This window comes from Rhopilema esculentum, unplaced genomic scaffold (genome assembly GCF_057945365.1).
Source record: "Rhopilema esculentum isolate cy_ngs unplaced genomic scaffold, ASM5794536v1 HiC_scaffold_36, whole genome shotgun sequence".
Classification (NCBI taxonomy): Eukaryota; Metazoa; Cnidaria; class Scyphozoa; order Rhizostomeae; family Rhizostomatidae; genus Rhopilema; species Rhopilema esculentum.
In genome coordinates this window covers 1949404-1968358 of record NW_028300847.1, presented here as the reverse complement: position 1 = coordinate 1968358, position 18955 = coordinate 1949404, and the positions used below count along the sequence as shown (strand labels likewise).

The window sequence follows — 18955 nt, the reverse complement described above, 5'->3', positions numbered from 1 at the left end:
TACTAGCTCGAACATGTTAAGAGACTTTGCACAATTGTTTACTTATCATGATGGAATGAGTTTAATTTAGATTCATTGTTTTTGCGGATTATATAAAAAAAGGCTTGCCCTTGCTGCTAGTTTCTCTCCGAAAATGCCATGTCGGTGAATATGTTACGTACCATTTGTTCATTCATTTTTCTCTATTCTCGAAAATTAATGGCAATTGCTATTGGTGGCTGTCGACGGCAGAGGATAGAAAGAGGCTTATCTGAGGGTTCTAAGGTGATTTTTTGTGCATTTTTCATCGTCGTTAATGTTTGATCTTGATCAAATCTTTTCATGTGATTTTATGAGATTGAAAAAAAATATGAAAAATTAGTCCTAACAACTGATAGCCTAGCTTTCATCAGGAGGGGCTCAAGCCCTGAAGCCCCTCCCAAGTCTGCGCCAATGTTTGTTATCAGTTGGTGGTATATTGGTTGTATGAAGTGAAATCTGATTGTGCTCCAAGCTTTGATAAAGTCAACACTTAAACCAACAGTTGAATCAACATTTAAAATCAATCTTCGCGCTCTTCGACTCTTCGTTTCGCTTTTCTACATTGAAGCCCGATTATGTAAGATGACCTCTTGCACTCTGTCTCGAGAAAGGCTAGAAGTGATGACAAAGTCTTTGCACGTTGAAGTTTCTTAACCTCAATGTCCAGTAGATATAATCCCTTGCTAAATGAATCAATTATTCGTTATCCAGTAACGTTTGATAATGCATTGCGGCGGTATTAGTTTTGGTTGATGGTGACATTAGTATCGCATCGGAATCGCCATTGAGTCAGTTTGACCAGATTAATATGGACAACACTTGCTCTATAGAGTCTGTAAGCTTTGTAATACAACGCAAATCCATGGATAACTTTCTTCTTTCAAGACTTTTCTGGACTTAATTTAAACCATAGAAATAGGATGTAAACATTCTATCCTGCTACCATGTAAACCTTACAAAGCTGAATAAGATCATTGTTGTTACACCTGCAAATGTTTGGATACAATCAAAACTGTTGACAAGAACTTTAACACCTCCTTGTTCAGTTATTTCTTTCACATTCGCTCAGTTCGCGCTAAGCTATAGATGAATGGCATGAGCTTGGTTAATATTGAATCAAGTTGTACCAAACTCTATACAGGAGGTTGAAGTTGATGCAAATTCGCTTTTGAGAGAGAATGCAAGGTAATATGACATACTTGGACGCCACAGTAGCAGCTCACATCAAGGCATTTTTAGCTTTGGATTCGCTAGTTGCACTTCTTACTATTGTTGGAAACTGCATTTTTATGGCCACACTAATGAAAAAGAGCCGATTACATACACCTTCAAACATGCTGCTAGGAGCTTTGTGCGTAAGTGATATATTTATCGGGATAGCAGTGCAGCCACTGTGGATAATCGAATTTTCATCGTTTTTAAATGACAAGCCGTTTGAAAAACTCAGTTTAATAAAAAGAACACTAACATTAGTTTGTGTTGGACTGTCCTTTCAGTTCCTTGGACTTGTCAGCGTAGACAGATATACAGCGATTTGTCATCCGTTCATGTATTTCGCAAAGGCGACATGTCGAACTCACATACATATATCAATTATTATCGTGTTTTTAAATGCAGTGTTCTATGGACTGTTTTTTATCATTCCTGCCTATGAGAGGAAGCGCATCACTTTTTTAATAACGTGTATGTTATCAATTCTTATTATATTTTGCAACATTATGATATTGAAAACACTGCTAAAAACAAGGAGACAACTTGTCAGAGTGGGCGACTTTTTGAGAACTCAATCTACAGAGGCAATTGCAAACGTGTCAATGTCTCGACGTAAGCAGAGTTCAAGGCAAACAAAAGAGAGAAACAAGACACACGTTATTATGATTATCATGCTTCTATTCTTTATCTGCTACAGTCCATGGCTGATTCAAAACGCTCTTGCATTGTGGAAACTAGATGCCTTCAAAACAAGTACGGATTTTGTTTTCAGTGAGATATGGACAGACTTCCTTCTACTAGTCAATAGTTTTGTCAATCCATTGATATACTATAGCAGAATCAAAGAAATCAGGATGGCTGCCAAGGAGGTCCTTTGTCGAAGAAAAGAATTCAATGTTCATTTATCTTCTAGCTATTCACAGAGCTAACTGTTTACGCAAGAAAACCTTTCAAAGACTGATCGAGATTTTTCTGCAAGAATGAACCTTGATCACCTGCCACTTTCAGTGCCTATCTTTGCTCAACGTGATGTATGATTGGATGCTTTTAAGCACAAAAAGAGAGTCACTGGTTAAAAACAAGACGATTGTTACTACCCCTACAGCCCCCCCCCCCTCTATGTTAAAGATTAGAATTTTCTGCAATATATGAGTAGAATTACACGTTTAAAGCGCTTAGGCAACTCATATACATCACCTTAAAGGCTCGAGGCAGATTTATCATCATTGAATGGTTACATGATATACAGACAACAAACGCAACATAAATTTTCTTCTACATTAAAGCGTTTTAGCATCCAGTCCTGTTAACCTACACTTAGCAAGTTTTCCTCTCTCTCTCAGTTATTGCTTCTTGTTCATCCTTTTTACCCTTTTTACCCTTTTCACCTTTTTCACCTTCTGCTCCTGCTAGGAAATAATAACAGAACTTAAATTGGTGAAAAGCTTAATTTGCTTAGATTTCGCTTATTCCAAAATATCAATATACTTCTGCTGGTACTTTTTAAAGTTATTTTACAGATGATTCAAACATAGTTGCCAAGATATGAATAAAATTTTTCTTGAAAACCAAACATTTGTACATAGTAAAAGATTTTCGAAAAAATCCAAATTAGATTTCTGGTGGCGTTTAAACACTTATAATTGATTTCAAGCGTCGGTTTACATTCGGATTAATTAGCGTTCTGGCAATAGCTTGATAGTTCTGTGTGATCTTTCTCAGGTATACCGCCACGCAATGTCAAGGGCTATTCAACAGAATATGTAGTTAACAAGTTGCTTGCTTTCATTACCTACCAACAGGCAGACGAATTTCATTGCTCAATAATTCTTCTATCATCTTTGCAAAGTTCTAAATGCATCGCTTCTTTTCATGTAATGTCACAGACAAAGTTTTGCTTAGAATCTATCAGAGACATTACAGAAAGCTCAGTCACGAGTTTCTATTTAATCAGGTCTCAAGGACTGATATCGTGCTATCTTCCTTGGGAAATCCAAAGACCTTACGCATTGCAACTCTGATTTCATGAATTCGAGCATAATATAAAATCGGATTTAGGAAACTGTTGAACATCACTGCAAAATCAGCCCACATTTCTAAAATTTCATCTACATCAGACATTGGAAAAAATTGTCCTTTAAGGAATGCACCACCTACAATGAACCAGTATGGTAGGTAGCAAGCCAATAGAATCAGTATTAGCAATAGCAAAACGTTTATTCTTTTCTTCTCTTGCCTAAATCTTTGGCTCTCTTGCCTATGTAGTATTGCACTTTGTAAAACTGAAATTTGTCTCCTCTGTTTTTGTAAAACGGCATTTATTTTGCAAAAGCTATAAAGTAGAAGTATAAGACTGCCAACAGTAACTGTTAGCGTGGATTTGAAGATATAAGTTGGGTTGTTGTATGTAAAGAGAACAAAGCCAACTGCAGAAAAAATGCACCAAATAATTATGGCTACTGCAGAAATTGTGAGGTGTCCTTTGCAAGAGCTAACCACGTGATACCAAAATGGACGACAAACCGCAATGCACATATCTAGGCTAATCAACACGATAAAAAGAAAGGAAGATCCTATACATAGCCAAGCAACGGACCCTCTGATGTAGAATAGATTTTCGTTGAAGTTCCCAGTAACTCTAAAACTGTAGTCGGCTATCCACAATGGCTGTACCACAAAGCCTACTAGAACGTCGCTGGTACTCAATGCTCCGAGGAACACAAAAGAAGGTTTGTGTAGTGATTTTGTTTTTATCAACGTGATCAAAAGTGCACAGTTTGCAAGGCCTGTCAAAACTGCAACAGCAACATCGAGTGGAAGAATGATCTTGATGCTGGTGTATGTATTTTGAGAAAGCATAACACGATCTTCACTCATTTTTTGTGCCTTGTCCGTAGATTAGAGCTTGAATACCTGTTGGCTCAAAACGTCACATAGTTCGCAGGATAATCAACTAATACCAGTTATGTTGGAATTTTGAATCATGGAAAATACCTGTTCTTACCATGGCCTTTCATAACAAGTTGGTTCTCTTTGAAGCCTGCAAATAAAAAGCCTCAAAATTATCCTCCAAGGTTTTTTATCCACGCTGAGCCTATGATCTTGTTTCCCAGACTTGAAATCGCAAATGCCATCAATTAATTTTGTTTTTTGTTATACTTGGACTGCAAACTAATGAATAAACATCTTCTCAGTTCTAGATTGAATATGAAGCAGGAAATTTGAATTTCATAACCAAACAAAGAATTTGGCGGTTTAAATGACAAAGAGAAGTTCTTGTTAAATAAATGTCTAAAACGAGATGAACCTAATTAGTACCCTTAGAAGGCTTTACCAAATGGCAGGTTTGACACCATCAGCTTTTGACTTGCTTGATTAAACTAGAAACCTAACAAATTCAGCAAATTGGGCATTGTAATCCACAATAAAAATCTCCTCTATATATAAACACTTTGATCCCACTATATATTGACGCTTTTCTAAGTTGTAAATAGTCATTAAAGCTAGGAACTTTTTTGAAATATTTCACGACTTGAAGCAAGCCTTCTAGAAAGACTTTGTTTCCACAGTTGCAGGTTTTGCTTCACATTGTTTCAGCATACAAAATCATTCGGCATTTTAAAAATATAATTCAAGCAGAAATTTTCTAATGTATTCTGGCAAATATAACGTTGAATAGAACTCATTTTTTAAAGTAAGATAATTGATTTTAAAAGAAAGATTTAAAATCAAGACAAGCATTTTAATAAGATTGTTTTGTATACCTCTAATGATATTGTAATTTATAATACATGTTACGTAATTACACTACTCACAAACTACTTAACAATACGACAAGGACCATACCAAAAGGAGCAAAAATCTATGACTACCCCATGGCGTTAAATAAAAGTTAAACTACACATAATTGTGCATAACATACAATATAAGGAACGCTACTTTAAGAGAAATGGTGGCTGCATAGCATGTATCTAGAAAAAATAACTGATAGGTATTAGACAAGTCGACAGGTTTTATAAATAGCCGTAACAATACAAGAACTCCAACGAGATGTTTTCGTTGAGCATCAAAATAGGAGCGGGGCAAAAATTGTTCAGTATCCTGGATTTCATTTCTTGTTGGGTACATGTCATTGTTATCGATCTTTGAGAAAACTTTGGTTCAAAGAAATAAATTATCCTGAGACGTCACGTTGTTTTAGTTTAAAGATTAGAGAGTAATGCCAAACCCTGTCAGATGCTTTGGAAATATCAAGATACACAAAACGAACATCAAGCATAGGACTACAATCAAAAGCTTTCGTATGCGTTATAGAGAGTAACTGATTTACTGTTGAGTCTCCTGGACAAAGCCAGTACTGATTTGGCCAAGTATCTTGCATGATACAAGTTGCAATTATAAAGAATCGTAGATATGTTTTTCGAGCGTTTTTACAAAAATTGGTAAAAGAGAAATGGGAAGCTAGTTTCCTTTTGCGTTTTTTCTCATTTCTATTGCTAACAGGAGAAATCGAATGAGATTTTAACGAGCTATATACCTTCCATTTGATATCATTTTAATTATATTGGTAAGTTTTTCAGTTTTTTGAAAATAAAGCAAAGACTATTAATTCAGCAGAAAATACCAAGTAACAAAGATTTTGGAACAACTGAAAACCAACTAGATAGAAAACAGAAGAAACAGGCACTGATTTTACTATTGAAATATTTATTGTAAATCAATGCATTAACTCATAGTAACAGTATGATGTTCAGAAAACTTTATCATAAATCATGTTCCAGCGACAGAGTTGAAATTTCTGATGCATTACTTTAATAAATACTGCATTTTATTGCCATAAGTTATGCCTTTGAACCAAGGACCGATATACAGGGGGCTGTCTGGGGGCGCATTGGCCACTCCAAAAAACTTGCGTTGCGTAAGTAAAATACTTTTATTTTCTAAAATATGGCTGTTGATACGCTGATTTTTAAGGGCTGCCCTCCCCCCAAGCAAAAAGTTGTATCTCGGTCTTGGCTTTGAAGCTTCTCGCTGGCGGTTTGGACTTGCCTGGTGTTTTCCACGGTCCCTTTTAATCATCACAACCTCTATGTCCTTTCACCAATAATTAGCTAGTGATATCTATATATATATATATATATAGTGTCATTCTATTTAGGGCTTCAAACAAGGTTTCACTTAAATTATATCAAAGACATTGCAGAAAGGTATCTCGTGAATAAACATTTGATCAGGCCTAGGCCACAAGAACTCATTCGCTGTTGTTTTTCTTGTGAAATCTAAAGACTTTCCGCATTGCAACTCTGACTTCATTCACTCTGGCATAATATAGAATTGGATTTAGGAGGCTGTTGAACATCAATACAAAATCTGTCAACATTCGCAAAATTTCAGATAAAGTTGCCCTCTAAAATAAGCAACACTTCTTGTAAACCAGTATGGTAGGTAGCAAGCTAATAAAACGAGTATGAGCAGATGCAATACATTCATTCTTTTCTGCTCTTGTGCAAATCTTTTGCCCTCTTGCCTGTGTCGTCCATGAAAATTACCGGTTGGTCTGTTAAACATAGACTGAGTATTAAGTATACGTTACTGAATTTTTACCAAACTCCAAGTTTTTTCCCTGATTCTGAATAAATCCAAGGTGGGTCACTTTCGATTTGGACCAAAAATGTGACAAATTGATGACGTCAAAGAACAGAAAATTGTTTCCATAATGACATGTTCACTGTGCTTCTTACTTTAGAAAACAAAAATAGAACCCATAGTAGACAAAGCAGAATGCAACAGTTGTTTTCTGCTGCCAATCTTTCACAGTTGCTAATTATTGGTGAGTCTTACGCCCTTTGTGCTGCAGATACATGCTACACAAACCATGTTATTCAAAGTTTGTTATCAATAGCGATCGTGAGAATGAAAAATTAGAAAGTAGCAATCGAGATATGGGGGTGTATATAATGAATAAACTTTATAGATTTATCCGTATGACATTGTTCTTCAAAAAGAATTCTTAAGTCTTTTGTGATCTTTTGAGTGACACGCTCAGCATGGGCGAAAACGAGACATAAATCCCCCAGTTCATTATACTGGTGCATTTAAAAAGAAAGGTGCAAATGAAATTCCAAAAAAGGACTGGTTTCTACACCACCGCTCATCAAGTGATTGTTTACGCTAGTGACAAGAGCCTACTAGAATACGTCATGAAGATTTCAATGAGGAATTGTTTTCCCAATACATGACATCCCATTACTATCAGAAGCTGAAAATTACTGTCTGCGTTAGGTGCTTGAAGTCAGGTGGCTAGAGCAGTACATGCTTTGTTGGGTAAAGAAAACCAGTTCCACGTTCCAACTCTGAGATCAACAGGCAACTGTATGTTAGAAGGCGTATACTGATAAAGCAGAAAGAGAATGGCAAAAAAGGAATTTTGGAACCACCGAAAGTCCAGTAGATGAAAAATACAAGAAACATGAATCATTTGTGTTCTTTGCTTATGATTTTACATCACTGCGTTATTACATAGTTATAATATTTTGATCATGGAAGTTTGTCACAAAACCAGGTTCCAGTACCATGGTTGAAGATTCTGTTGCATTTCTTGTAAAAGAACTGCATTTCCCTTCCAAAGTCCTGTCCTAGAAGCTTCACATAGCTGCTTCCGGACTGGCCTGCTATGTATTTCCCACGGTACTTTCTGCTCATAACAACCACTATATCCTTTCCTCCAGTAGACGTTGGTGGGTACCTCACGACTACAAAATGACCATTTGGATCGTTGACTGGCTCTTTGTCAGTGGATTTGACGTAATCGGGGTAGTTTGGATCGATTGTGAACCAGGCAGTTCCCCTCTTTAGTTGATAGAAGCCATCAGAACGTTGAATGAACAGGACTTGGTTATAGTCAGGAACTGTGCCGTAGGAAAAATAGAGATATTTCGATGCTAACATTTTTATGTGATATTTTGGCCATCTTACTGAGAGCAGAATGTATTTGGATCCAGTCCAACTGGCCATATCAGGGATACCTGAGAATAAGAAAGCAAAGAATGGTTAACAAAGATTATAAAAGAAAGACATAGAAGAAGAGACTCTCCTAAAAATGGTATCTTTGTAAATGAAAATTGCTTGCATGTTTCCTTATCCCTGGTTGCCATTCACAAATACAGTACATACAGAATGAATGCCCACTAACTCCAAATTTAAAAAAATTGGTCATGCTTAACAAATCCTTGAAATTCATTCTATTTCATTTAAGCAGATTCTTTAAATATAGTAACCATGTTGCTTGCAAGATTATATAAAAAATTAAGCAAAACCTGGCAAAGTACTTACTACATAGAAATCATAGAGGCTTTAACAACAATCGTTTCCCTCCCAAATCCCCCCTCCCCCGAACGATTAGAAATTGTTTAGAGAATTTCATTCATAAAAACGGTACCATTCAAACCAGATCAAGAGCTACAAACATTCAAGTATAAAAAATATATTTCCAGGGTATAGACTACGGATGTTTTGACCTTACAAATACAAATGGGAAGACCACCAGAACAACCTGCTCTGCTCGTACCATGTTCTAGTAACAGAATGGGATATAGTTGTAGCCAGAGGGTAAGAGGAATGTCCCTTATAAGATCCATCATAGAAATTGGCCAACCTCTATTTCAGTTGGTGAGTTGATCTTTATTAGATGGTGAATTATATCTCTCTTACCCCGGCGGATTTGAGGGCTTGCCTATCGTAGTGCCAAATTCAAAGCAGAGAAGTTTCGTACCTGCCAATTTCATGAAGTCCCGCAAGTACTTGCTTTTGGCATCGTGCCCTGGTGGATAGTAGTGAGAAACAGTGGTAGTTTGCTCAATCTTTGGTGCATGAAGGAATTTCAATGCCGTCTTGTAATTATTCAGGAATGAAGATTTAACTGTATTGTAACTTTTCGCTTCATCATCATCGCCAGCCTTTCTTAGAAGGAAGATCAGGTCATCAATCACCATGTCACGTATTGTGGCTATTTGTGCATACAAATTGCAAAAACTGTAGGGCCTCTTGGCTGCTTCATACGATGTTGCTGTAAGTGATCGAGATGCTATGCGGGATTCTAACAAAGCCAAAATTCCCACACCTGCAACAGAAATTCGAAAACTCATATTATAGGGTTATCGGGTTTAATGTTAATGCTTATGTAATCGATTTAGATTTGGCAATGTATAAATGTCAGTTTGCTTTGCAACACAATTATTAAAGATATCTATCTATATTACAGTCTCCTGGCAATTTTGATCCATCATAAAAGTCATATGTGAGTTAGTAAACTAGTAGTTCTAGATATGCTAACACCCATCCAATACAAATTACAAGATTGCATTTAGCCCAGATACACCCCATCTGGAATCAGTTGTTCCAAATGTTCTTTCTAAGCATTCCGACGTAAAATTGAGGAATTATATTTTGCTGCTGATAGGCACAAGTTGTTCCACCTGAATATCTATAGGATGGTATTTTGAGGTGCCAGTTACACTATACCGGATTGTTATCGGAGCGGAATAACTTTCATATCGGATAGGAGTTTGAGTTACACTATGCCACACCAATCCGGTACACAACGCTCTGATTAGCGGAGAGAAAATCACTCCGCTCTGGAGGTGATACGAAAGTCACTCCGGAGTCACTCCGTAGCGGAGCGTTGTAGTGTAATCGCACGATTCCGATATGCTACTCTTCGAAACAAAGAATTTTCTTATTGTTTTCTGCTTGACACAATTCGATGGCACTTTCTGGGATTTTGTTGCTGTTGGATAATGCCAAAACGAAATCATCCCAACATATTCGTATTTGGATTTCATCTCTTCCCAAACTTATTTGAAGTGGCCCTTGGACGAAAAACATACTTTAACACATCAGATAGGAACATAATCTCGCTATCCGTTCTACAAACCCCATCATTTATCTTTCAGTTTAATGGTTGTTCTCGTCATTTTATGCATAGCTATTGAAAATGAATTCGCAACAGCACATAGATTCGAAAATATCATCAACAAATTTAATCTGGTGGATTTTGTGTACCAGCAATGTAAAGGAATGCAGGCTTATGAGCGAGCGGAGCGTCGTAGTGTAACTGCTACCCTAAATATCACTCCGGAATAAAAGTTACTCCGCTCTGCTTCGCTCTGCTCCGCTCCGATAGCAATCCGGTATAGTGTAGCTTTAGCCTGAGTAGTTATAACAAGGTTGTTCATTGCTACAAAGAGAATGCTGCCCATGCAATTGAAATATATGTAGCCACAATTTTGTTGGAGGTGGAAGCCAAGAGGGTCATCGACCACTTTTTGCTTATGATTAAAGACACAAACCTAAGTTTTCATTTTAATCAAACAATTGCTATTTAAAAGAGTGAATGAGATAATGAAATGCCCTTAGATGAAAGGCTGGCATCGAAAAATTTAATCGTTCTTGCATCCAGTGGAGACAACAATGCTCTTCAGTACAAAAATCTTGCTCAATTGTAACCTGTTGACATTAAAAGCTGATTATACTAGCCTGTGGTTATTGGAACCTGAGAAACAAGTCTTGTAACATCAGCTTGATCTAGCGTTTGGGAGTGCTTAGAAATAAGGTAGTTAAAAGCCGTAGTGAGTTCTTGTTTGCTGGCCATTGCTTGACTCTCAAGCTCGTTATCTGATTCTTCACGTACAACTTGCTGTATAAATGTCTGCATTGTGTTGTCAACTTTTGCACCGGAAACAATTCCGATGATACCAGATACAAGAGATGCAAGGGGTGCGATGAACTGGCCAAACGGAAGATTCTCTGCTATTCCTGCCACAACCTCGAAAATTCCACGTGCAATCTATAAAGGAAAAAGAATGTGAGTAATACATGTAGCATATCTCTATGCAAAGTTTTCATTGTGAGAAAATTCCATGATACATGCTAACTTGTAAACTTACCTCTGTACTGCTGGAGCTAATCAATTTAGGGACAGCCAAGTTCAGGGCTTTTGCCATGCCTAGTGTTCGAGTTGTGATAGTTGGTGATTTTGTGACTTCATCTTTAACGTCTTTGATCAGCGAGACAAATTCTTGCTTGTAATTCAGTTGCTTCTCTAGATCATCAAATATCGCATTTAATTCCTGGGTCTCAGCGTCTCCGCTTACTAGCATAAAAATGCTGAAGAGAAAAAAGATAATTACTCTTTCCATAGTAGATTCTAACCAAAACCCACCAAGGTCTTGCCAGTTGATGCTTTTGCTAGAGGTCACACAGGTTAAAGAGTAATGTTGCAAAGTTCAACTCTCCCTACATATAGAGTGTTTGGAAATCTTAAGTCACCAAATATTAGGTCAGTTGGTAAGCTATGTAAATATAAAGAGCATCCTTTTAAAAAACTTTTGAAACCATTATGGCATTAAACGCTTTCAATGGCTCCACAAATCCAGGTTGCTTCTATGATGCTATATATTTGGGAGATAAAAATTATTTACCTTGCGTCTAATTTTGTGTTTTGTTTTAACGGGCTTTCTTCTCGTTACTGTATATTTCATAGCTTTAAGAATACGACAGCTTTAAATGATAGTGGCTTTACAAATAAAGAATATCTTAAAAACAAACATTTACGTGAATCAGCCGAATTCAATACTTAAACTAAATAGCTAAATTTCTTGAAATACTGTTACTGCTAACATTTACAATTGTGAAATAGCCTGTTGGAGTAAACGAAACTAAACTTTAGATTTCAGATTATGATTTAAATTGCAATCTCTAGCTCAACCTAGTTGAAATCTCTAGCTCATAGTGTTATATACTGTCTTAAAATGATGAGCTGAAAACATTTGTCTATGTATCTTCAAGTCGAAAAGAAATCAAATTGAATTGCTAATGAAGAAATTCTCTTTGACCAGCTCTCAGGTATCGATGGAAACAATGTTGCCGATGTAAATATGAAAGACCTTTGTCATTTAATCTTGTTTGGAGATCGGAATTTGGGTTACAGTTGCAAACAGCATTATATCAGAAGCAACAATTTCCTTAGGTAAGGCTTCGGCAAGGTTTAGTTAATGCCGAAATACAGCAGCAGCACCCCTTTCTTTTCTTTCTCTAGCTTTTATTTTATCCTATTTTCTCTTTCTTTTTTCTTAGACGATGTAACTTGTTGTTGAATTGTATGTGGCATTCATGGTGAGGACTCGGTGACCTTGTGTCTTTCCTCGCCGTGAATGTCACAGCTTAATGTAATTGTAGTTTTAATAGTTTTAGTTCTTCTTAATTGATATAAAAGAAAAGTCGTACAATAAGAAATTCTTCATTGGAATGGCTACAGACATCTACCGATCAGTTTTGATTTACGACAGCATGGTTGAAATTTCCAGCTCAGAGTTTAAATGCTGCATTTGAATGGTGATCTGAAAATTTCATCTTCAAATTGAAAACACGAAAAATTGAACAAAGACTTCTTCATTGGAACAGCTACAGTCATGGACCGATCAGGATTGATCGATGAACTGATCATCACAGAGATGTCTTGAAATTGTTGGCATGATGTGGTTTGGGTTGCTGAAAGGAGTAAGAGTAGGTTTTGAGTTGATGAGAAAAGAATGGATAAATCTTGAGTTGATGAGAAGAGAAGGGACAAATTATGAGTTGATGAAAACAGGACGGATAAGTTTTGAGTTGATGAGAAAAGAATGGACAAGTTTTGAGTTGATGAGAAAAGAATGGATAAATTTTGAGTCGATGAGAAGAGGACGGATAGGTTTTGCGTTGATGAAAGAAGAAGGGAGAAATTTTGAGTTGATGAGAGGAGAAGCGATGAATTGTTGATGAGATGACCATGGCTTTTATTGATCCAGCTGATCAAGAAGGGCTTTCCACTCTTACTTTTGTTTGATTTATTGATTGAAAAGTGGATTATATTTGTCAACATTGCCTAGACGCCATTATGAAATGTGCCTTTTTACTTTAATTTTGGTTGGAAAATCTTTTATTCACATTTATCAAGTTTCTTGATTTTGTTTAATGAATGATTTCCACTACTCTATAGCCTATTCAAGTTCTAACCATCACCCATTCAGTGTCTCCTAGCCACTAAAATGGAATAAAATACAGGCTCAAAATAAAACAGTTTATTGTAAGTCTATTTTAAATATCTTTGCAAAGCTCTTGAACTTAAAAGTTATAACTATAATCATGGATAAGATATTTACTCTAAGTTTTCTTATAATTCAAAGACGTTGATCATAAAGATTTTAATGAATTTCCGTCCTTGATTTTTGTGTCAAGGTCTGTATTGCCAATATTCAAAAAAAACTTTTACGATACCGACTGTGTTTATCTCTGTGTATCGTATATTGATTTTAGTAAGGAAATAAAGACATTTTTTTAAGTCATGACATGGTTGTAGCTCTAAAGTATATTGTCCCATGCTGTGATAAGTTAGACTTTTCTTATGATTTCTTATGATAAATTATTATTATTTTATAAAACGTTTTTTTCAAAAGTGAATTTACTTGGTCAATACAAGTTTTTAGTTGAAGTATTTTTGCCAGGCAAATCTATCTTTTGCTAGTTCACAAGATTCTTTCCATTCGTTTTAATAAATGTACCATAGGTTTGGTTTTTTCGAAAGCCAAAATAATTTTGGGCGGTCTCTTGGTCTTGTATATTTTTCATTCGCGTATGCTTAAAATATCTTTTCAAGGGTTTGGCCTGGTAAACAAAGTGCATGTCATAACCATCGAAGATGACTTACGAAATAGATGATAAAATCTTCATTATCATTTTAGCTACTCATCAGATACAAACTTGACTGCTGATTGTGGACACTAAAGCTTGATTTACCAAACGAAACTGAGACCAGCACCAGAGGGAAACTTGAAAAAAACGATGTGCTTTTTATAATTTTATTCTATGTTGACAAAACAGAGCAGACTATATAAGCTTATTTACTGTACTACTATAAATGACATGCACAATTCTTTGTACTGGTTTCTTCGAAAGATTTATCATGTTGAAGTAAAAATGGCACACAAGCCTAAAATTATGCGAAATAAAGCTGATCAATTCTAGTTCAATTACAATGATGATCAATTCTAGGAGTCACAACCAAAACCAATACGATGCGAAACAAGCTATACCATGATTATGCTAAATTAAACTTCCACAACTATACCACAAAATTTTGCACTGGATGGTAGATTCAGAAATTGCAGTTTGATATTAATTTCATGAAATTATTGTACTTCTAGTACAGTTTTTCTAGGCTGAATATGTTTACATTATTTATGCCATTCCACTGCGAAGAGCTTTCTACTTGTCTTTTCAATTGCAGCAGAACATCTTCTTTGTTGATTGAGAATCTTTTTCAGGATGAATCTAATCTACTCATGAAGATGATTCTGTCCTTCTGTCTTGCCTTCACACAACATCTCCCGTGCAACTCTACGGAACATACTCATCCTTCCGTAGTATATTACGGGGTTAATAAAACTATTCAGGTAGACAGCGAACTCTGACCACAGGTTGATGGAAAATTCCTGGCTCTTCCATCGTTCTTTTACATTTAGATAGTCAATGCTTAAAAGTAATTTATAAACATAGATAGGCAAATAGCATAGAATGAAACATATAACCAGCATTGCAGTTACATATGCCTTATTCCTGTCCAAATTTGCTGTTCGACTTTGTTGTCGCTCATCCCCTCCAAATCTTGTGTCTGCTTGAAATATTTGTCTGCTATGTTTTCTTATCACGAATGCTATTCTTACATTGCAAAAAGCGATGACTGTTGCAGTGATAATTAAAATGGGCAAGCCGTCTATAGCAAAATGTCTTATCACTATGAGCTTTATGCACTGAAAAACAATGCCAAAGATGAACAAGAAGATGCTTCCCCATATGTATCGTTTACATGTTGCATGCCTCATATACAAGTATGGGTGACATATTGCAACATATCTATCGACGCTCACAGATACCAGGTAGAGCAAAGATAGAGTGATACAAAAGTAGCTTCCAATCAATTTGATGTATTGGACTGTGATGTAGTTGGCATCGAAGAGACGAAGAATGCATGTGCATATCGCCAATGGCTGCGGAATAAGTGCAACCAAGAAATCGCTTATCGACAATGCACCTAACAGAATGTTAGAGGGTGTTTGCAGTGACTTCTTCTTTGCCAATGTGAAAATAAAAATCCCATTGCCAACTAGTGTCAGAATTGTCACTATGCCATCCAAAATCAGGAAAATTATTAGATTGCCTGTATTATCTTCCATTTAAAGCAATATCTGGCAAGCAAACAGCCTAAACAGTAATACCTGTTACTCTTTTCACCATTTGCAGCTCTATGATAACTACACTGACAAGATTCCAAAAGATTTAACAAACCCTGAAACAAAACTGATTACATTTGAAACAGATGTTCTAGATAATTTTAACCTATGTTTACAGAAAGCTATTAAAATCTTCTTTTTGAGGATTATTCATAAATTGTTTTGTCCAATAAAATTAAAAATCGGCAGGTTTAAGTTAAATACATATCTGCATCTAATATGTTGGAATAGAAAATATTTAACATCGTTCAAAGTATAGTAGTCCTGTTTACTGTATTTCTTTCAAAACGAGAGAATGAAATCCAAATGGATGTTATTAGAAACCAACCGCGATCTTAACAGGATCATTTATCAGCAAATAGGCAAGATTGTCTGTAATTAAAATCTTTTTGACAATAAGATAACAACTTTCCTTTGATGGTTTCGAAGATCTTGCAATTAAACATGAGTAAAATGCAGAGGTAAAGAATTCTAGTTTTGAATAAGTCATTTCGTCAAGGTGGTTGTAAAAGAAGCTCAATTCGATTAGGCACCCCTGCTGCATACAATGGTATAAGATATGATGGTATTTCTTTGCTATTTCTTCAATTATTACCCTTTAGTGCTCAATCTCATTCACGTGGGAAAGTTATTGATGAGTATCGCTCATTTGGGTAGTTGCACCCCCCATTTGTCTACCAGGATGTTTCACGTAATATTTTCTATGTCTGACATGAGAAAGAAGGGGGCGAGATCAAATACTCGTGATATTTCATCCGTCAATTGACTGTACTTTCGTGAAAACACTTTTCTGTTGTTAGTCAAATGACAAAATTTGTTGTTGCTTTCTCGCTCTGCTTGCAATCTTTAATTTTTTGCATCCGTTGCATCCGTTGCATCTAACTACACGGCAATTTCTTCAAGCAAGTGACAAATAAGTGGCTCTGTGAGTGAGTTGAAAAATTGTCTAAAGGCAGTCTGTCCCCTCCATGATTGGCTAATTCTGACTTTGAAGCCTTGCTATAAAGAGGGTCTGCCTCTGCTCTTCATTATCCGAAATTAGTTATTGTGAAGGAAAACACGACAAAAATGCCTAATCTTTATATCATCACAATTGACTAGACATTTGAAGCCAAAACAAAATTCACAGCACTTCGCTAAAGGAGAGTATGGTGTAGTGGTTCTTCATTCTGATTGGCTATTTGTACAATATCATGGCCAAGAAAAGAGATTCTGAGAACTTTGAGGGACATACTGTCTTTAATCCTCATATTTTTTACAAAAAGCAAACAAATAATCAAAAGGACAGTTGTTTAATCATTAAAAAGTCAGCGTTCTTAAACTACTGGTATGAAAGGTGTGTCATAGTTTTAATGAAATTACGGTCAAATAGATCACACATACTTCATATTGATGAAGCTAACATAGGGCTGACGGCACCCAACCAGAGTGGTTTATGAGAGCACTTAGTGGCAGATTTAAGGGGACAACTAGGGGCAGTTTCCACTCCCTCAAATAGTTTAAGCAAGTCTGGTGCCCCTTTTTGGAAATTGTTCCCCCCTTTTGAAGAATAAGAGCCACGTGAAAAGATTTCTGAGACTTATAGGTTAATTTACTTCAAGGATTACCTAAAAGTATGCAACAATTTTTGTGAAAATTCCTTATAAAGTGAATAGAGAGCCTTCTGTCAGTGGTTAGAGTGGTTGTTGCATACAGCGTAAACTTCCTCATTAAGATTCCACGTTTATCTTATTTGTGCTAGCATAGCAATATTCTTTAAGACCAATTACAGGGGCGGATCCAGGATTTTTGGTGACTATAGCTCAAATCTTTTGGGATCGGGACCACGCCCTTCTTGCTTGTGGGACACGCCCACTATATGGGCAAATGATATAACCATGTGTGTTTATAGTTGCTTCGTATTAATAAATATTCCTTCGAACATCCTTTTTCTATTTCCAGGGACGCCAGAGAAGGGGGTGTGGGGGTACAACCACCCCTGTTGCCCTTTGACAGAAGGTGCAAGGGTTGTTTTTAATAAAGTTGCCTTGAAACTGGCCAATTGTAATAATCAGAGAGATTCATATAAAATTCTCAACTTCTCAAAACATGTAAAATAGTTCTATATGCCGAAAGTTAGCAGAAGATCGAAATGAAATTGCAGTTACGTATGAATCAAAAGCCTTTCTACTCAAGCCTGCCCCCCCCCCCTTTCGCCGCTTGGTCGTTCCGCCGCCCATGTCTATTCCCTAGTAGGTCCTTGCCTTTGAAGCTACATTACAGGGGACCCAGAATGTGAAAACGAGCTATAGTCCACTGTTGCTTTACAGGGGACAGAGAGTGGAGAAGTAACGTGGATACTCATATTCTATTGGTTAAAAGGCCATTTTCAAACCTCACTATAGCTTCACTATAGCTCGCGCCAAAAATTATAGTACGGGTTTCATTGTCTTCGATGCCTTTTCCAGAGCAAATCCCCAGACCGACTATAGCTCGGAATATCCACTGTAGCTCAATTCTGGTTGGTTACTGTCAACAAAGAACGAAACTTCTGATTCGTCTAAGTTTTAATATTAGAGCATTCTTTGCTCAGTGTTTTATATCTTATCTGGACAGGCATTGTGATGACACATTGCCAGCATTGCATGTTTGTTAATCGCATTTGATAACCTATACCGCTGCTTTCAAATGTTGATAGTAAACACTTGTGGGCATAAACACATTTTTAGGGACTGCAAGGAAACTTTGTATTTCGAAAATCAAACACTGAGAATTTGACTATAGCTCGAGCTACAGTTGCTATAGTCTGGATCCGCTCCTGAATTAATACTATCAATGTAGGTTGACAAAAACGAAAAAAAGTCCCCTTTTATAGTTTGAGTACCACAACATGCTAAAATGCATGCTAAAATTGCATGCTAAAATGAATTTCCGATATCAAAGGATGATTTGGCTTTACCCATTTTTGTAAAATATTCATATAAGGACATGGGGGTAATTAGAAGTCACGTGACAAATTAAAGCTCCTTTTACTACTTTAAACGTATTTCTACCAAAAAAGAAAACTACTCTTCATATTCCACTGCTCAGACAAGATTTATTTTGTTAAAAACGTCATTCCAGCGAAGTTTCTCTTTCCCAGAGGATAAGCAGGAACCTCTCCTGATTTAACATGTTATGTTATGTTATGTTATGTTATGTTATGTTATGTTATGTTATGTTATGTTATGTTATGTTATGTTATGTTATGTTATGTTATGTTATGTTATGTTATGTTATGTTATGTTATGTTATGTTATGTTATGTTATGTTATGTTATGTTATGTTATGTTATGTTATGTTATGTTATGTTATGTTATGTTATGTTATGTTATGTTATGTTATGTTATGTTATGTTATGTTATGTTATGTTATGTTAT

At 36.2% G+C, this 18955-nt stretch overlaps 4 protein-coding genes across 4 annotated transcripts; 1 reads left to right on the top strand and 3 right to left on the bottom strand.

Moving 5' to 3' along the window:
• The first annotated feature begins 988 nt into the window (after nt 1-988).
• On the top strand, nt 989-2393 carry LOC135688473 (neuropeptides capa receptor). Its single transcript, XM_065205334.2, has one exon. The coding sequence runs from the start codon at nt 1200-1202 to the stop codon at nt 2160-2162; it is 963 nt and encodes a 320-aa protein (XP_065061406.2). The 5' UTR covers nt 989-1199; the 3' UTR covers nt 2163-2393.
• Nucleotides 2394-2796: 403 nt separating this feature from the next.
• On the bottom strand, nt 2797-4380 carry LOC135688476 (olfactory receptor 4K5-like). Its single transcript, XM_065205337.2, has one exon. The coding sequence runs from the start codon at nt 4108-4110 to the stop codon at nt 3184-3186; it is 927 nt and encodes a 308-aa protein (XP_065061409.2). The 5' UTR covers nt 4111-4380; the 3' UTR covers nt 2797-3183.
• Nucleotides 4381-6373: 1993 nt separating this feature from the next.
• Nucleotides 6374-15558, bottom strand: LOC148957220 (trace amine-associated receptor 4-like). The gene is made up of 3 exons (XM_089115779.1): nt 14608-15558; nt 6783-6790; nt 6374-6603 (listed from the first exon to the last, which is right to left on the bottom strand). The coding sequence occupies exons 1-3, from the start codon at nt 15498-15500 to the stop codon at nt 6485-6487; spliced, it is 1020 nt and encodes a 339-aa protein (XP_088971905.1). The 5' UTR covers nt 15501-15558; the 3' UTR covers nt 6374-6484.
• Nucleotides 7704-11517, bottom strand: LOC135688472 (toxin CrTX-A). The gene is made up of 4 exons (XM_065205332.2): nt 11178-11517; nt 10768-11077; nt 9005-9352; nt 7704-8258 (listed from the first exon to the last, which is right to left on the bottom strand). Exons 1-4 carry the CDS (start codon nt 11427-11429, stop codon nt 7771-7773), a joined length of 1398 nt encoding a protein of 465 aa, XP_065061404.2. The 5' UTR covers nt 11430-11517; the 3' UTR covers nt 7704-7770.
• Nucleotides 15559-18955: the final 3397 nt, after the last annotated feature.